Genomic DNA, 21,838 nt, shown 5'->3' on the forward strand with positions numbered 1-21,838 from the left:
GTGTGTGTGTGTGTGTGTGTGTGTGTGTGTGTGTGTGTGTGTGTGTGTGTGTGTGTGTGTGTGTGTGTGTGTGTAAACAATAGATGTGAGGTAATGTGTTGTGTTGTTTCATCAGTCCCTGGATGTCGGAGTGTCCTTGAACGCACCGTGTCTATATATTAATGTGTATAATAACAATGTGAGAGCTGTTTCCTCCAGAAGGTGAAGTGACCAGTGAACGCATCACCAGATGTTTCAGATCTTTCCTCCTCCTCCTCCTCCATCTTCACCTCCTCTCTTGATCTCACTTCCTCCGTCTTCTTTGTTTAAACCTCCATCTCTCCATCTTTACTCCTCCTCCTCCTCCTCCTCCTCCTCCTCCTCCCTCTCCAGGGTTTTTTCCGCTGGGTCTTTAAAAGTCTAAAATTTGAAAATCTAAATTTTAGGCCTTAAAAAATCTTCAAGTCTTAAGTCATTTTAGACAGGTCTTCATTTAAATGCTCCTGCGTCACTTCACTGTGTTTTACTGAATCTGTTTAAAACTAAAAACGAGCCAACGTGCAATATATATATAGGCCTATAGAAATATATTAACTTCTTTTTACGTTTTTGTTTGTCATGATAAAGGTTTTAAATTTCATTCATAAAGGCTTTAAAAAGTCTTACATTTGAGTTGGTGAAACCTGCAGAAACCCTCCTCATCCCTCTTTTTTCCACTGGGTCTTAAAAAGTCTAAAATGTGAAAATCTAAATTTTAGGCCTTATAGTCTTCCATTCGTTTTAGCAGGTCTTAATTTTCTAACCTGAATAAAAGCATCATTGTGTTTTGTTGAATGTGTTTACAACTACAGACGAGCTCAACGTTTATATTACAGCCGATTTACTTTAAATTATTTTGTACGTTTTTGTTTGTCATGATAAAAGTCTTAAATTTGAGTTGGTGAAACCTGCAGAAACCCCCCCCCCCATCCTCCTCCTCCCCCTCCTCCTCCTCCTCCCCCTCCTCCTCCTCCTCCTCCTCCTCCACCTCCTCCCTCTCCTGATGAAGGAGCTCTGCTGCTTCGATTCTCCTCCTGCTTCTTATCGTTTATCAATCCTCCTCTTGATGGCAAATATCTTCTTCTGGAAAAGTTGGCAGGAGAGAGAAGACGAAGGAGGGAGAAGAGAGGAGGGAAGGAGGGGGGAGAGAGGGGCAGAGGGAGGTAGAGGGAGGGGGAGGGAGGAAGGGGGGAGAGGAGGAGAGGAGGAGGAGGAGGCGAGGGGCGTCTGAGCAGTGAAGCGAGGCAATTTGCAAAGTGGAACTAATCCCGGCCCTTTCTTCTGTGTTCGACATGCAGGCCGCCGGTCCTCAATACCACACACACTGACACACACACACTTACACACACACACACTGAGACACACACACACACACACACACACACACACACACACAGAGAAACACACACACACACACACGGTTGTTAAAGCAGGAAGACTGAGACGTTTCTGTTGCTGTTTTGCCTGAAGACAAAGATCAATATTCATTTTGTCTCTGATCGTTCAGAGGACGAAACACACACACACACACACACACACACACACTGAGACCTACACACACACACTCACACACACTGAGACCTACACACACACACACATTCACACAGACACACACACACACACACACACACACTGAGACACACACACACACACTGTACAGCCTGCAGCAGCGTTTTAACATCAGATGTATCAGTTTTGAATCTGAACTTTATTGATAAAGTGACGGACGATGAATCTCCTCTTCCTTCTGGAGATCAATAGAAACGTTGATCAGCTGTTCAACCGATCAATTATATTCAACAACAACAACAACATTTATATATATATATATATATATATATATATATATATATATATATATATATATATATATATATATATATATATATATATATATATATATATATATATATATATAGATCTAATATATATAGATTTATATAATATAATATAATATTATATAATATTATATTATATTATGTTATGTTATATTATATTATAATGAAACCTGCAGCCTCTCTGTGATAGTTAGCCTAGCTTAGCATAAAGAGTGGAAACAGATGGAAACTGTTAGCATCACTGACCGACACACGCGTTTGAGTGTAAATGTGTGTGTGTGTGTGTGTGCGCATATTTGAACGAGACGCTGTTGTATCATGACAAAAAGAATCTAATCTCTCTCTCTCACACACACACACACACACTGTTACACACACACACACACACATAGGCAGGTTGTACATGCCTGCACAGTGAGTGAGATCATTTCTATTAGTGTATATACACACTGTCCCATTGTGTGTGTGTGTGTGTGTGTGTGTGTGTGTGTGTGTGTGTGTGTGTGTGTGTGTGTGTGTGTGTGTGTGTGTGTGTGTGTGTGTAGCAGAGAAAGCCATCCATCCAATGATTACTGTAAATACATTGGCCGCAGGGTGCACACACACACACACACACACACTGTTACACACACACTGTTACACACACACACACACACACACACACACACACACTGTTACACACACACTGTTACACACACACACACACACACACACACACACACACACACACACACACACACTCTCTCAGGTCAGTGTGTGTTGTCAGAGTGATAAATCACAGCGACTTTAAGTGAATTAGTGCAGCAGCTTTAACTCTCTCTCTCTCTCTCTGTGTCACTATCATTCCTAATGTCTCTCTATCTCCGTCCTCCCTCTCTCTTTCTCTCTCTCTCTCTCTCTGTTACATCTCTTCTTCTTCTCCTCCTCCTCCTCCTCCTCTGCTCCATCCATCACCGTCCTTAACGAGGCCTCGGCCACTAACGAGCAATCAGAGAATATTAGACCAATTAGAGCCTTAATTAGAGGAGAGGAGAGGGGGAGGAAGAGGGAGGAGGGGGTGGAAGAGAAGGAGAAGGAAGAGGAGGAGAGAGGAGGAGGAGAAGAGAGGGAGAAAGAGGAGGAGGAGGAGAAGGGAGGGAGGAAGAGGAGGAGGAGAAAAGGAAGAGGAGGAGGAGGATGAGGAAGAGGAGGAAGAGAAGAGAGGGAGAAAGAGGAGGAGGAGAGGAGGAGAAAAGGAGGAGGAGGAGAAGAGATAGAAGAGGAGGAGAAGAGACGGAGGAGGAGGAGAAGAGGAGGAAGAGGAGGAGAATAGGGGGAGAGGAGGAGGAGGAGAAGAGAGGGAGGAGGAGGAGAAGAGACGGAGGAGGAGGAGAAGAGGAGGAAGAGAAGAGAGGGAGAAAGAGGAGGAGGAGAAGAGGAGGAAGAGGAGGAGAATAGGGGGAGAGGAGGAGGAGGAGAAGAGAGGGAGGAGGAGGAGAAGAGAGGGAGGAAGAGGAGGAGGAGAAAAGGAGGAGGAGGAAGAGGAGGAGTGGGAGGAGCTACGTGACCTCTGACCTCTCTGTGTTTGATTGACAGCTGCTGTGTGGACTGTGATGTAATGCTGTGATGTCATCGTTTCACCTGCTCTGCTGTGTGTGTCATTGTTCATTTGCATATTAAGCCACGCCCCCATCCTTCCCCCCACTCCTCCTTCCTCCTCCTCTTCTTCCTCCTCTCCATCTCTCTTTATGTTCTCTCCCATCTCTAAATAACTATCTCTCTCTTCCCCCCCCCTCTCCTCCCCCCCCAGCGAGCCCCCACGCGCCCCCCTCCTCCCTCCACTTCTCCTCCTCCCCCATCCTGCAGCAGCCCGGCTCGTACTTCTCCCACCCGGCCATCAGGTACCACCCCCAGGAAACGCTCAAGGAGTTCGTCCAACTGGTCTGTCCTGACTCCGCCCAGCAGGCCGGACAGGTGGGCTTCCTCAACGTAAGACTCACACACACACACACACACACACACACACACACACACACACACACACAGACACACACACACACACACCTCACACACACACACACACACACACACACACACACACACACCTCACAGCCAGGGCCGTTGCTATGAATCCTGGGCCCCCTTAAAGAATACTAAAGTGGCCCCTCTCCCTCTAACTTTTCCTTTTTTTTTTCTTAGACTACGTATGTATTATGGTTTTTTATTTAGCCTTCTTTGTTTTGATGCTAATGCAGCATTACACTGCAAAAACTCAAGTATCTTAGCAAGAATATTTGTCTTATTTCTAGTCAAAATGTCATTTCTAGTCAAAACAAATCTCATTATACTTAAAATAAGACTCATCATATTAAAAAGCAGCTTTAGTCCAGTCATTTTATGAGAAAAGGTTAAACAAATTGCAACAGAAGCAAACTCATCTGATTTTGTATCCTCAACATGTCCTGAGTGAGGGGAAAAAAGCCCCGAAGAATCCCATTAGGGCAAGGGTGTCAAACATGCGGCCCGTGGGCCAGAACCGGCCCTGCAGAGGGTCCAATCTGGCCCTCAGGATGAATTTGTCAAGTGTGGAAATTTGAAATTGCACATATTTTTATCAAGACATTTCAGGTGGTTCATAATATGTTTTGTAAAAGGAACTGTAAACATACTAAAACAGAGGAAAATTTCAATTTTTAAAATATATTTAAAGGTTGTTATGCTATTATTTTACTGGTCCGGCCCACTTGAGATTAAATTGTGCTGTTTGTGGCCCCTGAACTAAATTGAGTTTGACATCCCTGCATTAGGGGAAAGTTTAGAAAAACACCCAAACATATCCCATTTATACGCATATAAAAAAAAAATTTCACGTGAATAGGGTAAAATTCTTAACCTTTAGATATCTTCATGAAAATTACTGAGTTGATTACTGACATTAAGACAAACAAAAAATGTATTACAAGTTTTTTGAAATTCTTTGTTAACATGAGCAAATTTGCATACATTTGCATAAATTCCACCGTTTTGACGGCACATATGAAGTTGCTGTGGTGGTACCAGCATGAAAATTGGAATGAGTTGACTCCATCGGTCAACCGACAAGTTGACCACTTTAGATTTCAAGATGACTGCAATTTTTCAAGACAGCCACATCCTTAGTAGAGCAGGTATGACATGCTCCGTCTCTATTAATGCTCATGGGCCTAAATTGGTTCCATTCCTTTTTTAACTGTATTATCATATTACAGTTAAAAAATGTCTTGTTCAATCTTGTTAACATATTATATGTTAACAAGATTGAACAAGACATTTTCACCTGATCTACCCAATGTTTAGATGAGGTGTTGTATGTCTGCAAATTAGCCATGATACGTAATTGGATTATGCACTGTTGGCTCATGTCATACCTGCTCTACTAAGGATGTGGCTGTCTTGAAAAATTGCAGTCATCTTGAAATTTACAGTGGTCAACTTGTCGGTTGACCGATGGAGTCAACTCATTCCAATTTTCATGCCGGTACCACCACAGCAACTTCATATATACAGGTACCGTCAAAACGGTGGAATTTATGCAAATTTATACAAATTTATGCAAATTTGCTCATGTTAACAAAGAATTTCAAAAAACTTGTAATACATTTTTTGTTTGTCTTAATGTCAGTAATCAACTCAGTAATTTTCATGGAGATATCTAAAGGTTAAAAATGTTACCCTATTCACGTGACATTTCTTTTTTATATGCGTATAAATGGGATATGTTTGGGTGTTTTTCAAAACTTTCCCCTAATGGGATTCTTCTTCTTCTCACTCAGGACATGCTGAGGATACAAAATCAGTTGAGTTTGATTCTGTTGCAATTTGTTCAACGTTGACCACTTTTTTGGTCTAAAATTACTGGACTACTTGTTTTTAGACACTTTTTACTTCTTTCAAGCAGATTTTCACTTAAAATAAGTAGAAAAAATCTGATAGCGGAGCAAGTTTTTCTTCCTTATTACAAGCACAAAAAACTTGCTTTCACTGGCAGATTACGGCGGTAGCTAAGCTAACGGCGGTAGCTAAGCTAACACCAGGACGTCAGCTGTTAAAACCCTCCCGTTGTGGGACACGACATGAAACTACTCCAGTTAGCTCAGTCATGTTGGAACTCAGATATCCGCTGGAGAAAATATTTGTTCATGGAGCGTTTATTGAGTCACTGAGTTATTAAAGTTAAACAGGTAGCTAACCGTTAGCCCTGCTAATCTATGATAACCATGACTAATTACAAAAATGTGCACACAGAAATAGTAATGTTTGTCCAATCATTGGTTTTATAAACTTTACAAACATCAGATTAGTCTAAACGGTGATATAGTGACATGAAAAAGTAGATATTTATAGTGAAACTCTCATTTTATTCCAGTATCGTGCAGCTCTACTAAACAACAACACACACACATCTGAGTCGGGGTTTCCAGCCTCTGCAGCGGTTCAGGTTCGTCTCAGGAAACACTGCAGTGTGTGTGTGTGTGTGTGTGTGTGTGTGTGTGTGTGTGTGTGTGTGTGTGTGTGTGTGTGTGTGTGGCCGCTGTCTGCAGTGATAGTTGATATATCTGTGTCTAGACACTGAATCAATACACCGTCCACCACCCTACCGCACACACACACACACACACACACACATACAACACACACACACACACACACACACACACACACACACACACTTGCCTACATAGTAAGATGTGGATGTGTCGACTCCAGCGTTTTAAACTCCCGGCGTTCCTGGTGTTCCCAGTTTCCACGTCTGTAAAAGTTAAAGGTAGAGTCTGGAGTTTTGTTTGTTGCAGTTTAAAACATTGAAACTAGGTCCCTCCTCTCAGCAGCCGTTGTCATGACAACAAAGGAAAGGAAATACAGTCTGAGTGAAGCTCTGGAGCCGTGGGCCGATAGCCGACCGTCACCAACACCGGGAGCCTCCGTGTTATGTTGTTATGTTGTTGTGGTGAGCTGGGAAGACGGTGTTAGCGGCGGATGCTAACCGCTACCGCTAGCCGAAGTTAGCATCGAGCTAGCTCACTACAACAGCTCTAATACTTGTTACCAGTCGAGGTTCACTCAGACTGTATTTCTGTTTCTTTGTTGTCATGACAACTGCTGCTGCTGAGAGAGAGAGACGTGCTAGCTGCTAGCACTCGTTAGCATCACAGACAGCTAGTGCGGCTAGCAGCCCTGAGCTACTACTCTGCTGCACGTAGCTTCACCTGAGCTCCGTCATTTCATTTGTAGCTACAAGTCTAATGTTTATTTTCTGGACACAAAACTCCAGACTCAACCTTTAAATAGTGAAAACATTGTGAAACAGCAACTAGCTACAGATAAAAACTCCAGTCAGAAACACTAAACGCTCCTGTTGACGTGTTTTCTACGGAGGCCCTGAAGGCTCAACTCAACAAGAAAACACACAAAGACACAAACTCAGAAAAACAACGACCTCAGTTTGACAAAACAATCAAACACAACCGTTTCCTCCAGACACACTAACAGTTTGTGTCTTTAGATTTTAATTTAGACTTTTTCTCACGTTTCCCTCTCATTGTTGGTCACGTGACTTCAGCCTCACGCCCTTATTAGGACATCCTCAGGCGTTTACCTTTATGCTAATTAGCCCCAGATGTCACATAGGAGCAGACTCTTCTCAGGAGTTTTTAAACTGGAGAACAAATTAAATGAAACACTTTTTAAATATATTGTACATCATTTATTTTATATATTTAATTAGTATTATGTAGGCTACTATATACATACATACATGTAGCCTATTATACATTACATATGCTTGAGTGGCTCATTTTAGCTGATGAGTGGCCCATTTTACCTGAACAATGCTCGTTTCAAAAATGTGGGACAGCTGATGTTTCAAAAGCTATAGGACTTGAACAATTATATTTTATTATGTCAATTCAACAAAAAGATATTAAAAACAGTCAATAATAACTAGAAAAACACAGTTCAGTGTCACACACAGAGCTTTCTCTTAGTTTCCTAAGTGATTTACCAAAAAGTGGCTCAATTTACCTGAGGTCACCCTATACAGTCGAATGTGGCCCAGACAGTGAAACTAAAACACCTGACGATGAGGAGGGAGTGATGATGGTGTAGCCATAGAAACACACCTGTGACTGCAGGTGTGTGTCTGTGTGTGTGTGAGTGTGTGTGGAGGCAGGATCTACCTGTTCAGTAGGGGGGGGGGGGGGGGGCTGAGGAGGAGCGGAGGTATTATTCTTATAGATTAGCAGGCTAAAATGCAGCGGCAGCAGAATTCTTTATGACCGGCCCAGAAAACTGCTGACACACACACACACACACACACACACACTGACACACACACTGACACACACACCGACACACACTCTCTCTCTGTTCCAGCTTCACCACCGTGCGTCGACCTGTTGATGTTTTTGTTTCTGTGTATGAATATAGTTTATTTTTGTATTTAATGTTTCAGACTCGAACTAAGAGGGACTTACTGTGTGTGTTTACAAAAGCAAAAGTACGAACAAATGTGAAACAAAGATGTGTAACGATTACAGGAGTCAATCAATGGAATAGTCTAGGATTAGAAATCAAACTGTGCAACACACTTAACAGATTCAAAAAGTTATTCAAAAATAATATTATTAATAAATATAAAACTGATTTATATACCAGTGTGCTTATAAACTGCTGTATGGAGAATATGCAGGGGTTTTTCTTTTTTGTTGTTCTGTAAAAAATGTTAAAATGAGTGAATGGAAAATGTTAATTTAAGAAGGGTAAAGGCAAAATAAACTGATGCTTCAGCCTCTTACAGCTTTATGGTCAAAGTGAATCGTATTGCTTGTTGTGTTTTTGTTCTGATTTGTTCTGTTCTGATTTGTATTTATACCTTTATATTTGTCTATTGTATTTGTTTGGTAACACTTTACTTGAATAGGTATTCATCAGATTGACATAACAGCTGTCATAACCATCAATGAATACTTCTGACAGCTGTGGTTAAGTGTCATTCGGTAAGTTATGTCACTTTTGATGCAACGTTGACATTGTTTGAGATGTTTTTGTTCTGACAACTTGACATAAAGACAATTTAAACTGTCATAGCAGACCTGATGGACAAACTTTAACAATGATGTCAAGTTCTCATAACAAAAACATCTCAAACAATGTCAACTTTGCATCAAAAGTGACATAACTTACCGAATGACACTTAACGACAGCTGTCATAAGTATTCATTGATGTTTATGACAGTGTTATGTGAATACCTATTACAGTAAAGTGTTATCATGTGTTTTTATAAGACTGAAATAAACTCACTAAAGTAAAAACTAACCTAATGCTCTTTAACCCCCCTGTGTCTGCAGCCTAATGGTAGCTCCCAGGGAAAGGTCCACAACCCCTTCCTGCCGACGCCCATGCTGCCCCCCCCTCCCCCGCCCCCCATGGCCCGTCCCGTCCCGCTGCCCGTCGACGCCAAGCCCCCCTCCACCTCCTCCGAGGGGGGGGGCAACTCCCCCACCTCGCCCAGTGAGTATCAGCATACTGTCGTAGTCGTAGTCTTCAGCACCAGTCCTCATAGTCATCAGGATTACAGCTGCAACAATTAATGGATTAATCAAACAATTATTAAATTAATTGTCAACTATTTAATAATCTAATAATCAATTTGAGTAGTTTTTATAAAGAAAAAAAGTCCATATTCTCTGATTGCAGCTTCTTCAATGTGAATATTTCTGGTTTCTTTGTTCCTTTATGACAATAAACTGAGTCTCTGTTTGGTTTGTGGACAAAACAAGACATTTGAGGACGATGTCGTCTGGTGGTTTGAGAAACACTGGTTGATATTTTATTGACCAAACAACTAATTGATTAATCAATTAAATAATCAACAGATTAATTGATCATGTAAATATCATGTTTCTTGATATTTAGATGATTTGATATGAAATCTTCTTCTCAACCAGGGTTCCTTCGACCTCTAGTGAGCGACCTTTACACACCATTTTTCCCGATCCCATATGTTTTAATGGGAAACTGGTCATATTTTAATAGGAAGCCACATTCTGATGGTTTTGATTCACTCTCGTTTGTCTTTTAAAAGACAAACTCATCACTTCCTGAGTTCTTTTCAAATTATGAGCCCCCCTTCCAGCGTTTCAGTGGATACACTGCAAAAACTCTAAATCTTTCCAAGAATATTTGTCTTATTTCTTGTCAAAATGTCTCATTTCTAGTCAAAACTAATCTCTTTCCACTTAAAATAAGACTCATCACCTAAAAATTAACTTGTTTTTAGATCATTTTCACTTGTTTCAAACTAATTTTCACTTGAAATAAGTAGAAAAATCTGCCAGTGAAAGTACGTTTTTTGTGTTTGTAATAAGAAAGAAAAACTTGCTCCACTATCAGATTTTTCTACTTATTTCAAGTGAAAATTAGTTTGAAACAAGTGAAAATGATCTAAAAACAAGCTGCTTTTTAATGTATAACTGTGTATGTATATGCACAACAAGCAGATACTTTAGTACAACTATTTGAATTATCTGTAACTCAGTGAATCACATCACAGAAACCAAAGTGAGTCATTGGTGGTTAAAATAAAAACCCACAACAAAGAGGACAAACCTGCAGATCAGAGTTATTAATGTGAAGTTTCTCTAGATCAGTTTCACTTCAGGGTTTTTTTTATTTAAGTGACGACTTCGTCATTTGGCAAAAACACAGTGATCTGCTGCCAACATGTTTAATCCTGCCCCCCCCCCCCCCCCCCCCCCCCCATCAACACATCAACACGTTCATGTATTTAAAGCTCAGATTTACTTCACATCGAGAAGGAAACGCTCTGACCTACATCTTCTCAATAAAGCTCTTTTTAAAAACTTTATTAATCCCAGAAGCTGTGACAGCTCTTTCTTCTTCTTGTTCTTCTTTTAATAGTTGGTCTTTGTTCCTAGTTTTTAATGCTAAGCTAGGCTAACCGCTTCCAGTTAAAGGGATACTTCACCCAAAATCGATAATTCACCAATCAAGTGTCCTGAAGCCACCACATGGAGAGAGTTTTGATCCCTTTAAAGGAGAATTCCGGTCATTTTTGTCCCCTAAACCGTTGTCCTGATGGTCACCCAGTGTTGGTTGGAGCAAAAAACACGACTAAAATTGATGCAGGCAAACCAGAGTTACCATGGCTACCCGGCGCTAGGGATAGCCACAACGCTAACCCATGGGGGCAATTCTTTCAACCACAACAAACAGTCAGAAAACAATGAGATATCTCTGGTACATGACTGGAATCCTTAGAGACACCACTGAACTCACATAGTGTAGAGTAGAAACAGTAGAAACTTTGTGTTTTTAACTCTGAAACATCCCAGAAAGACATTACTATCCCATCACAGAGAGAAACTAACACTTTGTCCTTGTTGTGAGGATTTATTTACTAAAATAAACGGTTGGAGATATTATGGACATTACCACTGCACTGCTCCACCGTTTATTTTTGTTTTCTGAGTGTTTGTTGTGGTTGAAAGAATTGCCCCCATAGGTTAGCGTTGTGGCTATTGCTAGCGCCGGGTAGCCATGGTAACTCTGGTTTGCCTGCATCAATTTTAGTCCCGTTTTTTGCTCCAACCAACACTTTTTTTAGGGCTCAAAAATGACCAGAATTCTCCTTTAAACCTGTGATGTGACTTGTGCATCACGGTTGCGTTGTGCAAACCAACATCTAGTGATAATGTGAAAAGATAACCAACTAGGATGTGTTATAGTTAATGGATTAAACTTCATTCGTTAACACTCTAGAACAGTGGTTCTCAAAGGTTTTTTTTTTTTTTTTTTTTTTCCAGAAATTTCTTGACATTTTTCCCGAAATTCATGCCTTTGGCAGAATGTACATACATTTTACTAAAATAAAATAACATTATTCAGTCTTAGAACAAATATTTCTGGTGTTTGTTTTAACTAACCCTGCAGCTAACAATTATTTTCATTATCGATTAATCTGTCAATTATTTAAACGATTAATCGATTAGTTGTTTGGTCAATAAAATGTTAAAAAATGTTGGATAACGCCAATCAGTGTTTCTCAAACCACCAGACGACGTCGTCCTCAAATGTCAAAGAGAGACTCAGTTTATTGTCATAAAGGAACAAAGAAACCAGAAATATTCACATTGAAGGAGCTGCAATCAGTGAAGTTAGACTCAAAAAGACAAAAAAAAACTACCCAAATCAATGTTTCGATTATCAGAATAGTAGGCTAAACGATTAATTAAATTTTTATCAATAATTGTGCGTTTAATCAATAATGATTGTTGCAGCTCTAACATTTTGTGTCAGTTTAGGGGTTGAGAAATACTGCTTTAGAAGAAGAATACAAGTTAATACAAGTTATATTAGTGGATATAAAATATAAAATAACGTGTGTGTGTGTGTGTGTGTGTGTGTGTGCAGCCTACTCCACCCCCACCACGTCTCCAGCTCAGCGGTTCGTCAGCGTCGGACCCAGAGACCCCGGCTTTAACATCCCTCAACAACCACAGGTGAGTCCCCGTTCGTTCCCATGGTTACCAACGGTTTAACTTGAACCCTGAAGGTGAAACCGTCCAATCAGGAGTCAGTCAGAGAGTCTGAGGCCGACTGACGGACCGAGTCGACCAATCAGAGCACCAGAGGCCTCGGCTGAACTGAACAGAGCAGCTTCACTTCAGCCTGTACACTGCAAAAACTCAAAACCAAGAATATTTGTCTCATTTCTAGTCAAAACAAATCTCATTCTACTTAAAATAAGACTCATCACATTAAAAAGCAGCTTGTTTTTAGACACTTTTTACTTCTTTCCAGCAGATTTTCACTTGAAATAAGTAGAAAAATCTGATAGTGGAGCAAGTTTTTCTTTCTTATTACAAACACAAAAAACGTACTTTCACTGGCAGATTTTTCTACTTATTTCAAGTGAAAATTAGTTTGAAACAAGTGAAAATGATCTAAAAACAAGTTCATTTTTAGGTGGTGAGTCTTATTTAAAATGGAAAGAGATTAGTTTGGACTAGAAATAAGACAAATATTCTTGGAAAGATTTAGAATTTCTGCAGTGTAAGGTTTCCTACAGAGCAGCTGGTCAGTGAACGCACCACCACTGCACTGTGTGTGTGTGTGTGTGTCTGTGTGTGTGTGTGTGTGTGTGTGTCCAGCTCAGGGTCTGTTTGCCAGCTGATTTATGAAGAGTGTAACGATTGGGCAGCCTTGGCTTAACTCATCACACACACACACACACACACACACAGGGAGACGACACTGAGGTGGGAGTCTCTCCTCTTGTTGACAATCCAGACATGTTTGATTGCCTTTGTGTGTCTGTGTGTGTGTGTGTGTGTGTGTGTGTGTGTGTGTGTGTGTGTGTGTGTGTGTGTGTGTGTGTGTGTGTGTGTGTGTGTGTGTGTGTGTGTGTGGTGGCCTGCAGTGAACGAGGCCGTCGATTTATTGACTCTGTCACAGTCCAACACACACACACACACACACACACACACACACACACTCGTGAAGACGTGAGCCAGGTGTTTGTCAGAAACAGACTCTGTTATTCATCTCTCTCTGTCTCTACGACCAGAGTTTCTCTAAATGATTCAACGTTTAAAAGAACAGCTGATTGTTCACAGTCCAAACTGAGTGAAAACTCTCCGTATTTAAACAACTCAGTCAGAATAAACAGGTGGAATAAACCTTTACACAGTAATGTGACATCATGTAGGAACAGTGAAACTGAAAGTCGTCTGGTTCTGTTCTTTCTGCTCGCGTGTGAGCTGTAGGCTATTAGCTTAGCTCGTTAGCTGTGGCTATTAGCTTAGCTCGTTAGCTGTGGCTATTAGCTTAGCTCGTTAGCTGTGGCTATTATTAGCTTAGCTCGTTAGCTGGTATTTCCTCCATATTCTACTACAGTTTCTTTATCAGATTGATTTAATGCTGCCTGTTATTGTTGGGATGCTGCTGCCCAACTCCTGCTGCTCAGGCAAACGGAGCGAAGAGTTTACTGCTAAATAACCTAAAGAAATCGTAGCTAACATGCTAATTAGCTTGCTCTTCTTCTCTGGCAAAACATGACCGCATTGCATTGTGGGCTACATACGGGAGTAGAAAGTAGTGCACATCGCTTGTTCACTCAGTTTTGTGGTGCATTGTGGGTGTTTTGTCGTCCACTACATAGTGGATGAAATTAATCAATATTTGGTAGCTACACCGGTCACTACTTCATTTATTTGGTAGCTACACCGGTCACTACTTCATTTATTTGGTAGCTACACCGGTCGCTACTGCATTTATTTGGTAGCTACACCGGTCACTACTGCATTTATTTGGTAGCTACACCGGTCACTACTGCATTTATTTGGTAGCTACACCGGTCACTACTGCATTTATTTGGTAGCTACACCGGTCACTACTGCATTTATTTGGTAGCTACACCGGTCACTACTGCATTTATTTGGTAGCTACACCGGTCGCTACTGCATTTATTTGGTAGCTGCACCGGTCACTACTGCATTTATTTGGTAGCTACACCGGTCACTACTGCATTTATTTGGTAGCTACACCGGTCACTACTGCATTTATTTGGTAGCTACACCGGTCACTACTGCATTTATTTGGTAGCTACACCGGTCACTACTGCATTTATTTGGTAGCTACACCGGTCACTACTGCATTTATTTGGTAACTACACCGGTAGTTACCAAACCACTTCAAGTAGGTAGCTTCAACCTTTATTGATAAACTAACTGAGACAAACAACATTTAAGATCCATCAACTAAACCAGAACCAGGACAGGACTCACAGACAACAGACATCTCCGTGACGACGTTAACGAGGCGACGGCGTCACGTTGGTTAATGTAGCGTAGCGTGGGACAGGACAGTAACACCCCCTAACCCTCTCATCGTCATGGTGACCAACCGGACAGTCTGTGCATTCCTGTGTGTGTGTGTGTGTGTGTGTAGGGCAGATGGCAGCGGCATTGTGTGTGTGTGTGTGAGAGCGTCGGGCATCGTGCCCACAACGGGTCAGCGTGGTGGTTGCCGTGGGCGACGGTGGCGGTCGCCCACGGAGACGAAGATGGAGGGAGGGAGTTGGCACCTCGTCGTGCCAACACACACACACACACACACACACACACACACACACACACACACACACACATGCATATTGATCAGGTCATGTTCTATAGTAGTGAGTGCAGTGTGTGTTTGTGTGTGTGTGTGTGTGTGTGTGTGTGTGTGTGTGTGTGTGTGTGTGTGTGTGTGTGTGTGTGTGTGTGTGTGTGTGTGTTAGGTTTCATCTGAGCAGCAGACGTTGCAGTGAGGTGCTTCCCCCCTCAGTGTGTGTGTGTGTGTGTGTGTGTGTGTGTGTGTAGTCATCATCTGTCTCTATGTCCCACAGTCCTCAAGGTGAAGTTCACACACACACACACACACACACACACACACACACGCAGTAAAAACACCACGCCCTCCCATGACTCACACACACACTGTGTCAAAGTGTGTGTGTGTGTGTGTGTTAAGTGCTGACTCAGGTCTGGGCGAGAGACATAGAAACGCTACCAGAGAGAGAGAGAGAGAGAGAGAGCTTCACACACTGCAAAAACTCAAAATCTTACCAAGAATATTTGTCTTATTTCATTTCTAGTCAAAACAAATCTCATACTTAAAATCAGACTCATCACATTAAAAGCAGCTTGTTTTTAGACACTTTTTACTTCTTTCAAGCTGATTTTCACTTGAAATAAGTAGAAAAATCTGATAGTGGAGCAAGTTTTTCTTTCTTATTACAAACACAAAAAACGTACTTTCACTGGCAGATTTTTCTACTTATTTCAAGTGAAAATGTGTTTGAAACAAGTGAAAATGATCTAAAAACAAGTTAATTTTTAGGTGATGTGTCTTATTTTAAGAGGAAAGAAATTAGTTTTGACTAGAAATGAGACATTTTGACAAGAAATAAGACAAATATTCTTGGAAAGATGTAGAGTTTTTGCAGTGCATTAAAACAGATTCAGAACAAAAACTAGATTTTATTTTATTTTTCTCTCTTCACCTAAATGAACACTAGGTAGGCTACACCATCCTTTCGACTGTGCGTGCAGTAACAAGGGAGATTCGAGCAGAGCTGGCGCACCGCTAATTAGCTTAGCTCAAACACTGGAAGTGTATGGGTAGTGTTAGCCTGCCTCCTACCTAAAGTCGCTAATTAGCTTAGCTCAAACACTGGAAGTGTAGGTTATAGGTAGTGTTAGCCTGCCTCCACCTAAAGTCGCTAATTAGCTTAGCTCAAACACTGGAAGTGTATAGGTAGTGTTAGCCTGCCTCCACCTAGGGTCGCTAATTAGCTTAGCTCAAACACTGGAAGTGTATAGGTAGTGTTAGCCTGCCTCCTACCTAAAGTCGCTAATTAGCTTAGCTCAAACACTGGAAGTGTATAGGTAGTGTTAGCCTGCCTCCACCTAAAGTCGCTAATTAGCTTAGCTCAAACACTGGAAGTGTATAGACCAGAGCAGCTTTTTTATGCAAATGAGAATGACCGATGCATTCTGGGTAATTTAGGGGCAGCTACTGGCATTTTTACATTGCACTCAGTGGCTTTTTGTGTTTTGATGGAGCGTAGACTAACTAACAATTAATCTGAATGTTTTATTTTGTGTTTCTTTTGTAGCACTATGTCTCATAATTATTTTGACACCCCCTTTGAAACCCACCGTTCACGCTATCTTGAAAAATTACAATTAATGAATCTGCCGGTATGCTCATTTAGCCTCCCACAGTGATCAATGACTCCACACAGTGGCCAGAAATGTCTTATCCAGACATCTACACGTATTTGGTCGAATCACCGGGGAGGTTTTGGCTCAGTGTTGTCTGTTAATAACCTGTTAAGAGCCAACTTTTTTGTTAGTTAGTTTGTCAAGCCAGTTAGGCTGAACTTTTCAATGGAGGGATGCTGGTAGCTGCCCCTAAATTACCCAGAATGCATCGGTCATTCTCATTTGCATAAAAAAGCTGCTCTGGTCTATAGGTAGTGTTAGCCTGCCTCCACCTAAAGTCGCTAATTAGCTTAGCTCAAACACTGGAAGTTGGATAAAGGTTGTAGGATACAAGGAAAGTTTTCTCCTGGGCTCAGAGCAGAGCAGAGTGACTGACAGACCCGTGTTTCAGACCAAACACTCTATAGAAGTGATTGCTGTCGGAAGATACAACTATTTAAGACTATATTTTTTTATCCGTTTAAAAATATCTCAGTTTATGTGGGTGAAATCGCCGTGTTGGTGTGGTTGAGAGGCCCGATGGACAGAAACATGTGCGTTTAGGAATATATCGTATTCATGTCGTCCAGTCATTGGTCTCGTTGTTATTCCTCATTACGTTCTATATTTCATTCTAGTTCTGGTCACGTGACCGCTCACGTTGCATCGTCTTGTTTTCATCACGTGATAAAAGTTTGTTCACAACGATATTTAGTCATAATTTCCGTTGACGAAAGCAAAACTACACACACACTTTGTCCACTGTAACTCTTTTAATTTTTATCTTGTCACACCTTCTTCTTTTTCTCCTTTTTATTCTTCTTTCTCTCTTTCTTCTTATTATTCTCTTCTTCTTTTTCATTTCTCTTTCTTCTTTTTTTCTTTTCTTTCTGCTTTTTCTCTCTTCTTTCTTTTTCTCTTTCTTCTTATTCTCTTCTTTTTTTCTTTTCTTTCTTCTTTTTTTCTTTTCTTTCTTTTTGTCTTTCTCTTTTCTTTCTTTTTGTCTTTCTTCTTATTCTCTTCTTTTTTTCTTTTCTTTTTCTCTTTCTTCTTTTTTCTTTTCTTTTTTTCTTCTTTTTTTCTTTTTCTTTTTCTCTTTCTTCTTTTTTTTCTTTTCTTTCTTTTCTTTCTTTTTCTTTTTCTCTTTATTCTTTTTTTCTTTTCTTTTTTTGTCTTTCTTCTTCTTTTTTCTTTTCTTTCTTTTTCTTTTTCTCTTTATTCTTTTTTTCTTTTCTTTCTTTTTGTCTTTCTTCTTCTTCTTTTTTCTTTTCTTTCTTTTTCTTTTTCTCTTTATTCTTTTTTTCTTTTCTTTCTTTTTGTCTTTCTTCTTCTTCTTTTTTCTTTTCTTTCTTTTTCTTATTCTCTTCTTTTTTCTTTTCTTTCTTTTTCTTTTTCTCTTCTTTTTTTCTTTTTCTCTTCTTTTTTCTTTTCTTTCTCTTTCTTCTTCCTCCTCCTCCTCCTCCTCCTCCTCCTCCTTGGTGGTAGTTGCAGCTGCTGCAGCATCAGGTCCTCCAGCTTCCAGCTGTTTATCTGGAGCTGCAACATCTGGATGCTGCTGCTGTACAAACCCTACCTCTCTCTACCTCTCCCTCTCTCTCTCTCTCTGTCTCTCTGATGAGTATCTACAGTCTGAATCACAGCTGTCAGCACACACACACACACACACACACACACACACACACACACACACACACACACACACACACACACACACACACACACACACACTCTGTCTGGCCTGGGAGAGTTTCATCTTCTCTCTGAGTCTCAGGACAGAGAGAGAGAGAGAGGGAGGAGCTGCAGTGCAGGGGGCGAGCGAGAGGGCGAGGGACATAGGGAGTCACAGGGGGAGAGAGGGAGAGAGAGAGAGGGGGGGGAGGAGGAGGAGAGGAGGGGGGAGAGAGGGAGGGGGGGAGGGCGAGGTAGAAAAGTCCCAGCGTCAGCAAGTTGTATTGATTAAAAACTAACCTTCCAGTCTTCTCCTCTATCACTACACACACACACACACACACACACACACACACACACACGGCAATAGAATTACAACGAGTCAGGAGCAGAGAAACCTGCAACACACACACACAGACACACACACACACAGACACACACACACAGACACACAACTATTTACCTTCATGTGTTTTATTCAAACTTTGCATCAATATCAAAAACACTTTTACTAAATTGTGTGTAAATGTTTTAAGAGTTTGTGTGTGTGTCTGTGTGTGTGCAGGTGTGTGTGTGTGTAGTTGTAGGTGTGTGTGTCTTCACTTCAAATCAATACCTTTGTGTGTGTGTGTGTGTGTGTGTGTGTGTGTGTGTTGCAGAGGAGAAACAGATGGAGAGAGGAGGATGAGTGTAAAGAAAGAAAAGGAGGAAGGAAGGAAGGAAGGAAGGAGGTGTGTGTGTGTGTGTGTGTGTGTGTTGGTTGGGTTGTGGAGGGGTGTTGGCGATGCGGTTGCCTTGGCGATGGTAGTCACGTCCCGGGCCGTCTGGTTGTCCCTAGCAACCAGACATGATGTAAGGCGGGGATGAACTTGAACTCGGCAGCGGGAGAGAGAGAGAGAGAGAGAGATTCATGAAACGTGAACGATGCACCTTTGTGGGCGATCGATAGCGGCCTATCAGAGATGGATTACACACACACACACACACACACACACACACACACACACACACACACACACACACACACACACACACACACACACACACACACACACACACACAGGGAGAGAAAGTCTCATCGTCCCGACTGAAGCAGAAGAAACATGGTGGTGCGTTCAGGGTCCCAGACAAACACATGGATCATAAAGACGTGTGTGTGTGTGTGTGTGTGTGTGGTGGCGCCCCCTGCAGGCCGCTGTTGTCACGGCAACGGCCTGACAGCGGTGTGTGTGTGTGTGTGTGTGAAAGTTTGTTCAACATGTGAGGAAGTTGTCGTGTAGTAGCTAAACAACTCATAAAGACTTTACAACTACAACAACACAAGGCAAAGCTGCTTTAATGGGTTATAGATAGATAGATTATAGATAGATAGATAGATAGATAGATAGATAGATAGATAGATAGATAGATAGATAGATAGAAATGATGGTAGTTACAGCAGCAACATTCACATGTCATTCATTGCATCAGTAACAGCTCTATTATAGCTAGAGAATTGCAGACCTGAATATAAAATTAAGCTCTAACTCCCTATAACTTAATAAACCTACAAGTAGAAATGCAACTGCAATACATATAAATACATATAAATAAATATAAATAAGAGGTAAAAGACTAACATTTAAAACAACAAGTTCTATTTTAAAAGGATAGTAAGATTATAGATTATATAGATTATAGATTATCCAGCTGCATCTCAATAAATCAGAATATCATGGAAACGTCCATTCCCAGTAGTTCAAGTCAAACAGCCTCAGACCAAGTGTTGAGTTCATATAGATGGAGAAACTTTTCAACGTTTCCACATTAAAAACACTTTTCTAATATTGAGTTTCAGGTCTTCATTAAATGTGAATCCATAATCAATACAATTAAAAGTTTAAATTAAATAATTAAAGACATGAAATGTTTCACTCTGTGTGGAATGGATGGCAAAGCAAAGCAAGGCATCTTTATTTATATATTTTTTTATTTAACCTTTATTTATCCAGGAAGGATCCATTATATTATTCAACGCATTTCATACCAAGGCAACTCAGTGTGCTTTACATAAAGACAAAACTTTAAAAAAACAAAAAAAAGAAAGAACAGCATAAAAAACAAAAACACAGAGTTAAAAGCAGGAGCAAAAAAGCTAAATAAAAGAAAATAGATAAAGTTCTTAAATAGAGTTTGAAAAGAGAAATGATTTTAACCTGGATTTAAAAGTGCTCACAGTTGGGGATCTATATAATGTGTTAGTTTCACTTCTTGAATTGAACTATTGACATAAATAAACTTTTCCCATGATATTCTAGTTTACTGACACAAACCTGGAGACAAAGAAAAGTTCACTTTTTTTTATTGGGAACCAGAAAGTTTCACATTATTATTATGATTTTTTTGCCTCATTTTCATACAACATGAAGTGTTTACCCCCCCTTTTTTTCCACGATGAACATAAACTATAATATTTTTTAAAAATAAAAGCACAGTAAATTCTCTCCGACTTTGTTTTAAAAGTTGTGAAACAAAACGTTAAAGGTGAATCTGAACGTGATGTCTGGCAGAACTCAAACCTCGTGAGGAAACATGAAGAGCAGCAGAGTTCCTGCGATGTGTTCAAACACCGTGGGAGATAAACACAGAGTCGTCCAGTCAGATCAAATATTTGACGTCCGTGTGCATTTGGAAGAATTAATGGAATTAATTAATTTTCCTTTTTTTTTTTTTTTTTTTTTACTAAATCTGTCTCGCTCTGAATATGAATATGCATCACATGACTCCACCTGCTGCTGCTGCTGCTGCTCAGTGTGGAGGAGGCGGAGCTTAAACCAGATAGATAGATAGATAGATAGATAGATAGATAGATAGATAGATAGATAGATAGATAGATAGATAGATAGATAGATAGATAGATAGATAGATAGATAGATAGATAGATAGATAGATAGATAGATAGATAGAAACAGCTTCAGCTCAAGTCATTTCATAAAGACACTAATGAATGAGGACGTTTTGAGACAAGTGGGGACGTTGGACGAACTGACTGATATTTATTCAGAAAGGACATTTGGACGTTTGTAGAAAGTTAATTTAGAAAAGTCTGGAACAGAAAGTTGGTCAGAGTTTCTGTCAGGACGTTTTCTTCAGAACGTGTGGATGAAAGTTACAGTTTATGTTCGTATGGAGATAGAACTGTCTCATAATGAATACATGCACTAAAGAAGATTCACAAATGTATTTGGGGATTTATATATATGTGTGACTCAAAACACAAATACATTTCAATGCACACACAAATATGTTTCATTCCATATATAAGTTATAAAAAAAATTCATATATAAGAAATAAGATTCATGAACATGAATGACCATTTTTTAAATCTGCCTTGACAACAGCTGCCCGGACATTGACTCCCTGAGTCTATTAGAGAAGTCACACACCATGTCTCAATTCCAGGTAATTAGCTCAGTGAGTTAGGAGCTGGTTATTGGTGTCAGAGGATGTGGGTTCAAGACCCAACAAGGGAATTGACTAAAATACC

General features: G+C 40.5%; 1 protein-coding gene across 1 annotated transcript in view; it reads left to right on the plus strand.

The window, feature by feature from the left end:
* Window positions 1–21,838, plus strand: part of nfia (nuclear factor I/A) — a gene marked incomplete at its 5' end in the record, with an annotated part of 236,095 nt that overhangs the window by 213,458 nt on the left and 799 nt on the right. The window contains 3 exons of the mRNA XM_083969584.1: window positions 3,646–3,824; window positions 9,222–9,384; window positions 12,307–12,395. Coding sequence (XP_083825710.1) covers window positions 3,646–3,824; window positions 9,222–9,384; window positions 12,307–12,395 — 431 coding nt within the window. The remainder of the gene's footprint in view (window positions 1–3,645; window positions 3,825–9,221; window positions 9,385–12,306; window positions 12,396–21,838) is intronic.

The sequence above is a fragment of the Trachurus trachurus genome (genome assembly GCF_905171665.1).
Source record: "Trachurus trachurus genome assembly, chromosome: 4".
Classification (NCBI taxonomy): domain Eukaryota; kingdom Metazoa; phylum Chordata; class Actinopteri; order Carangiformes; family Carangidae; genus Trachurus; species Trachurus trachurus.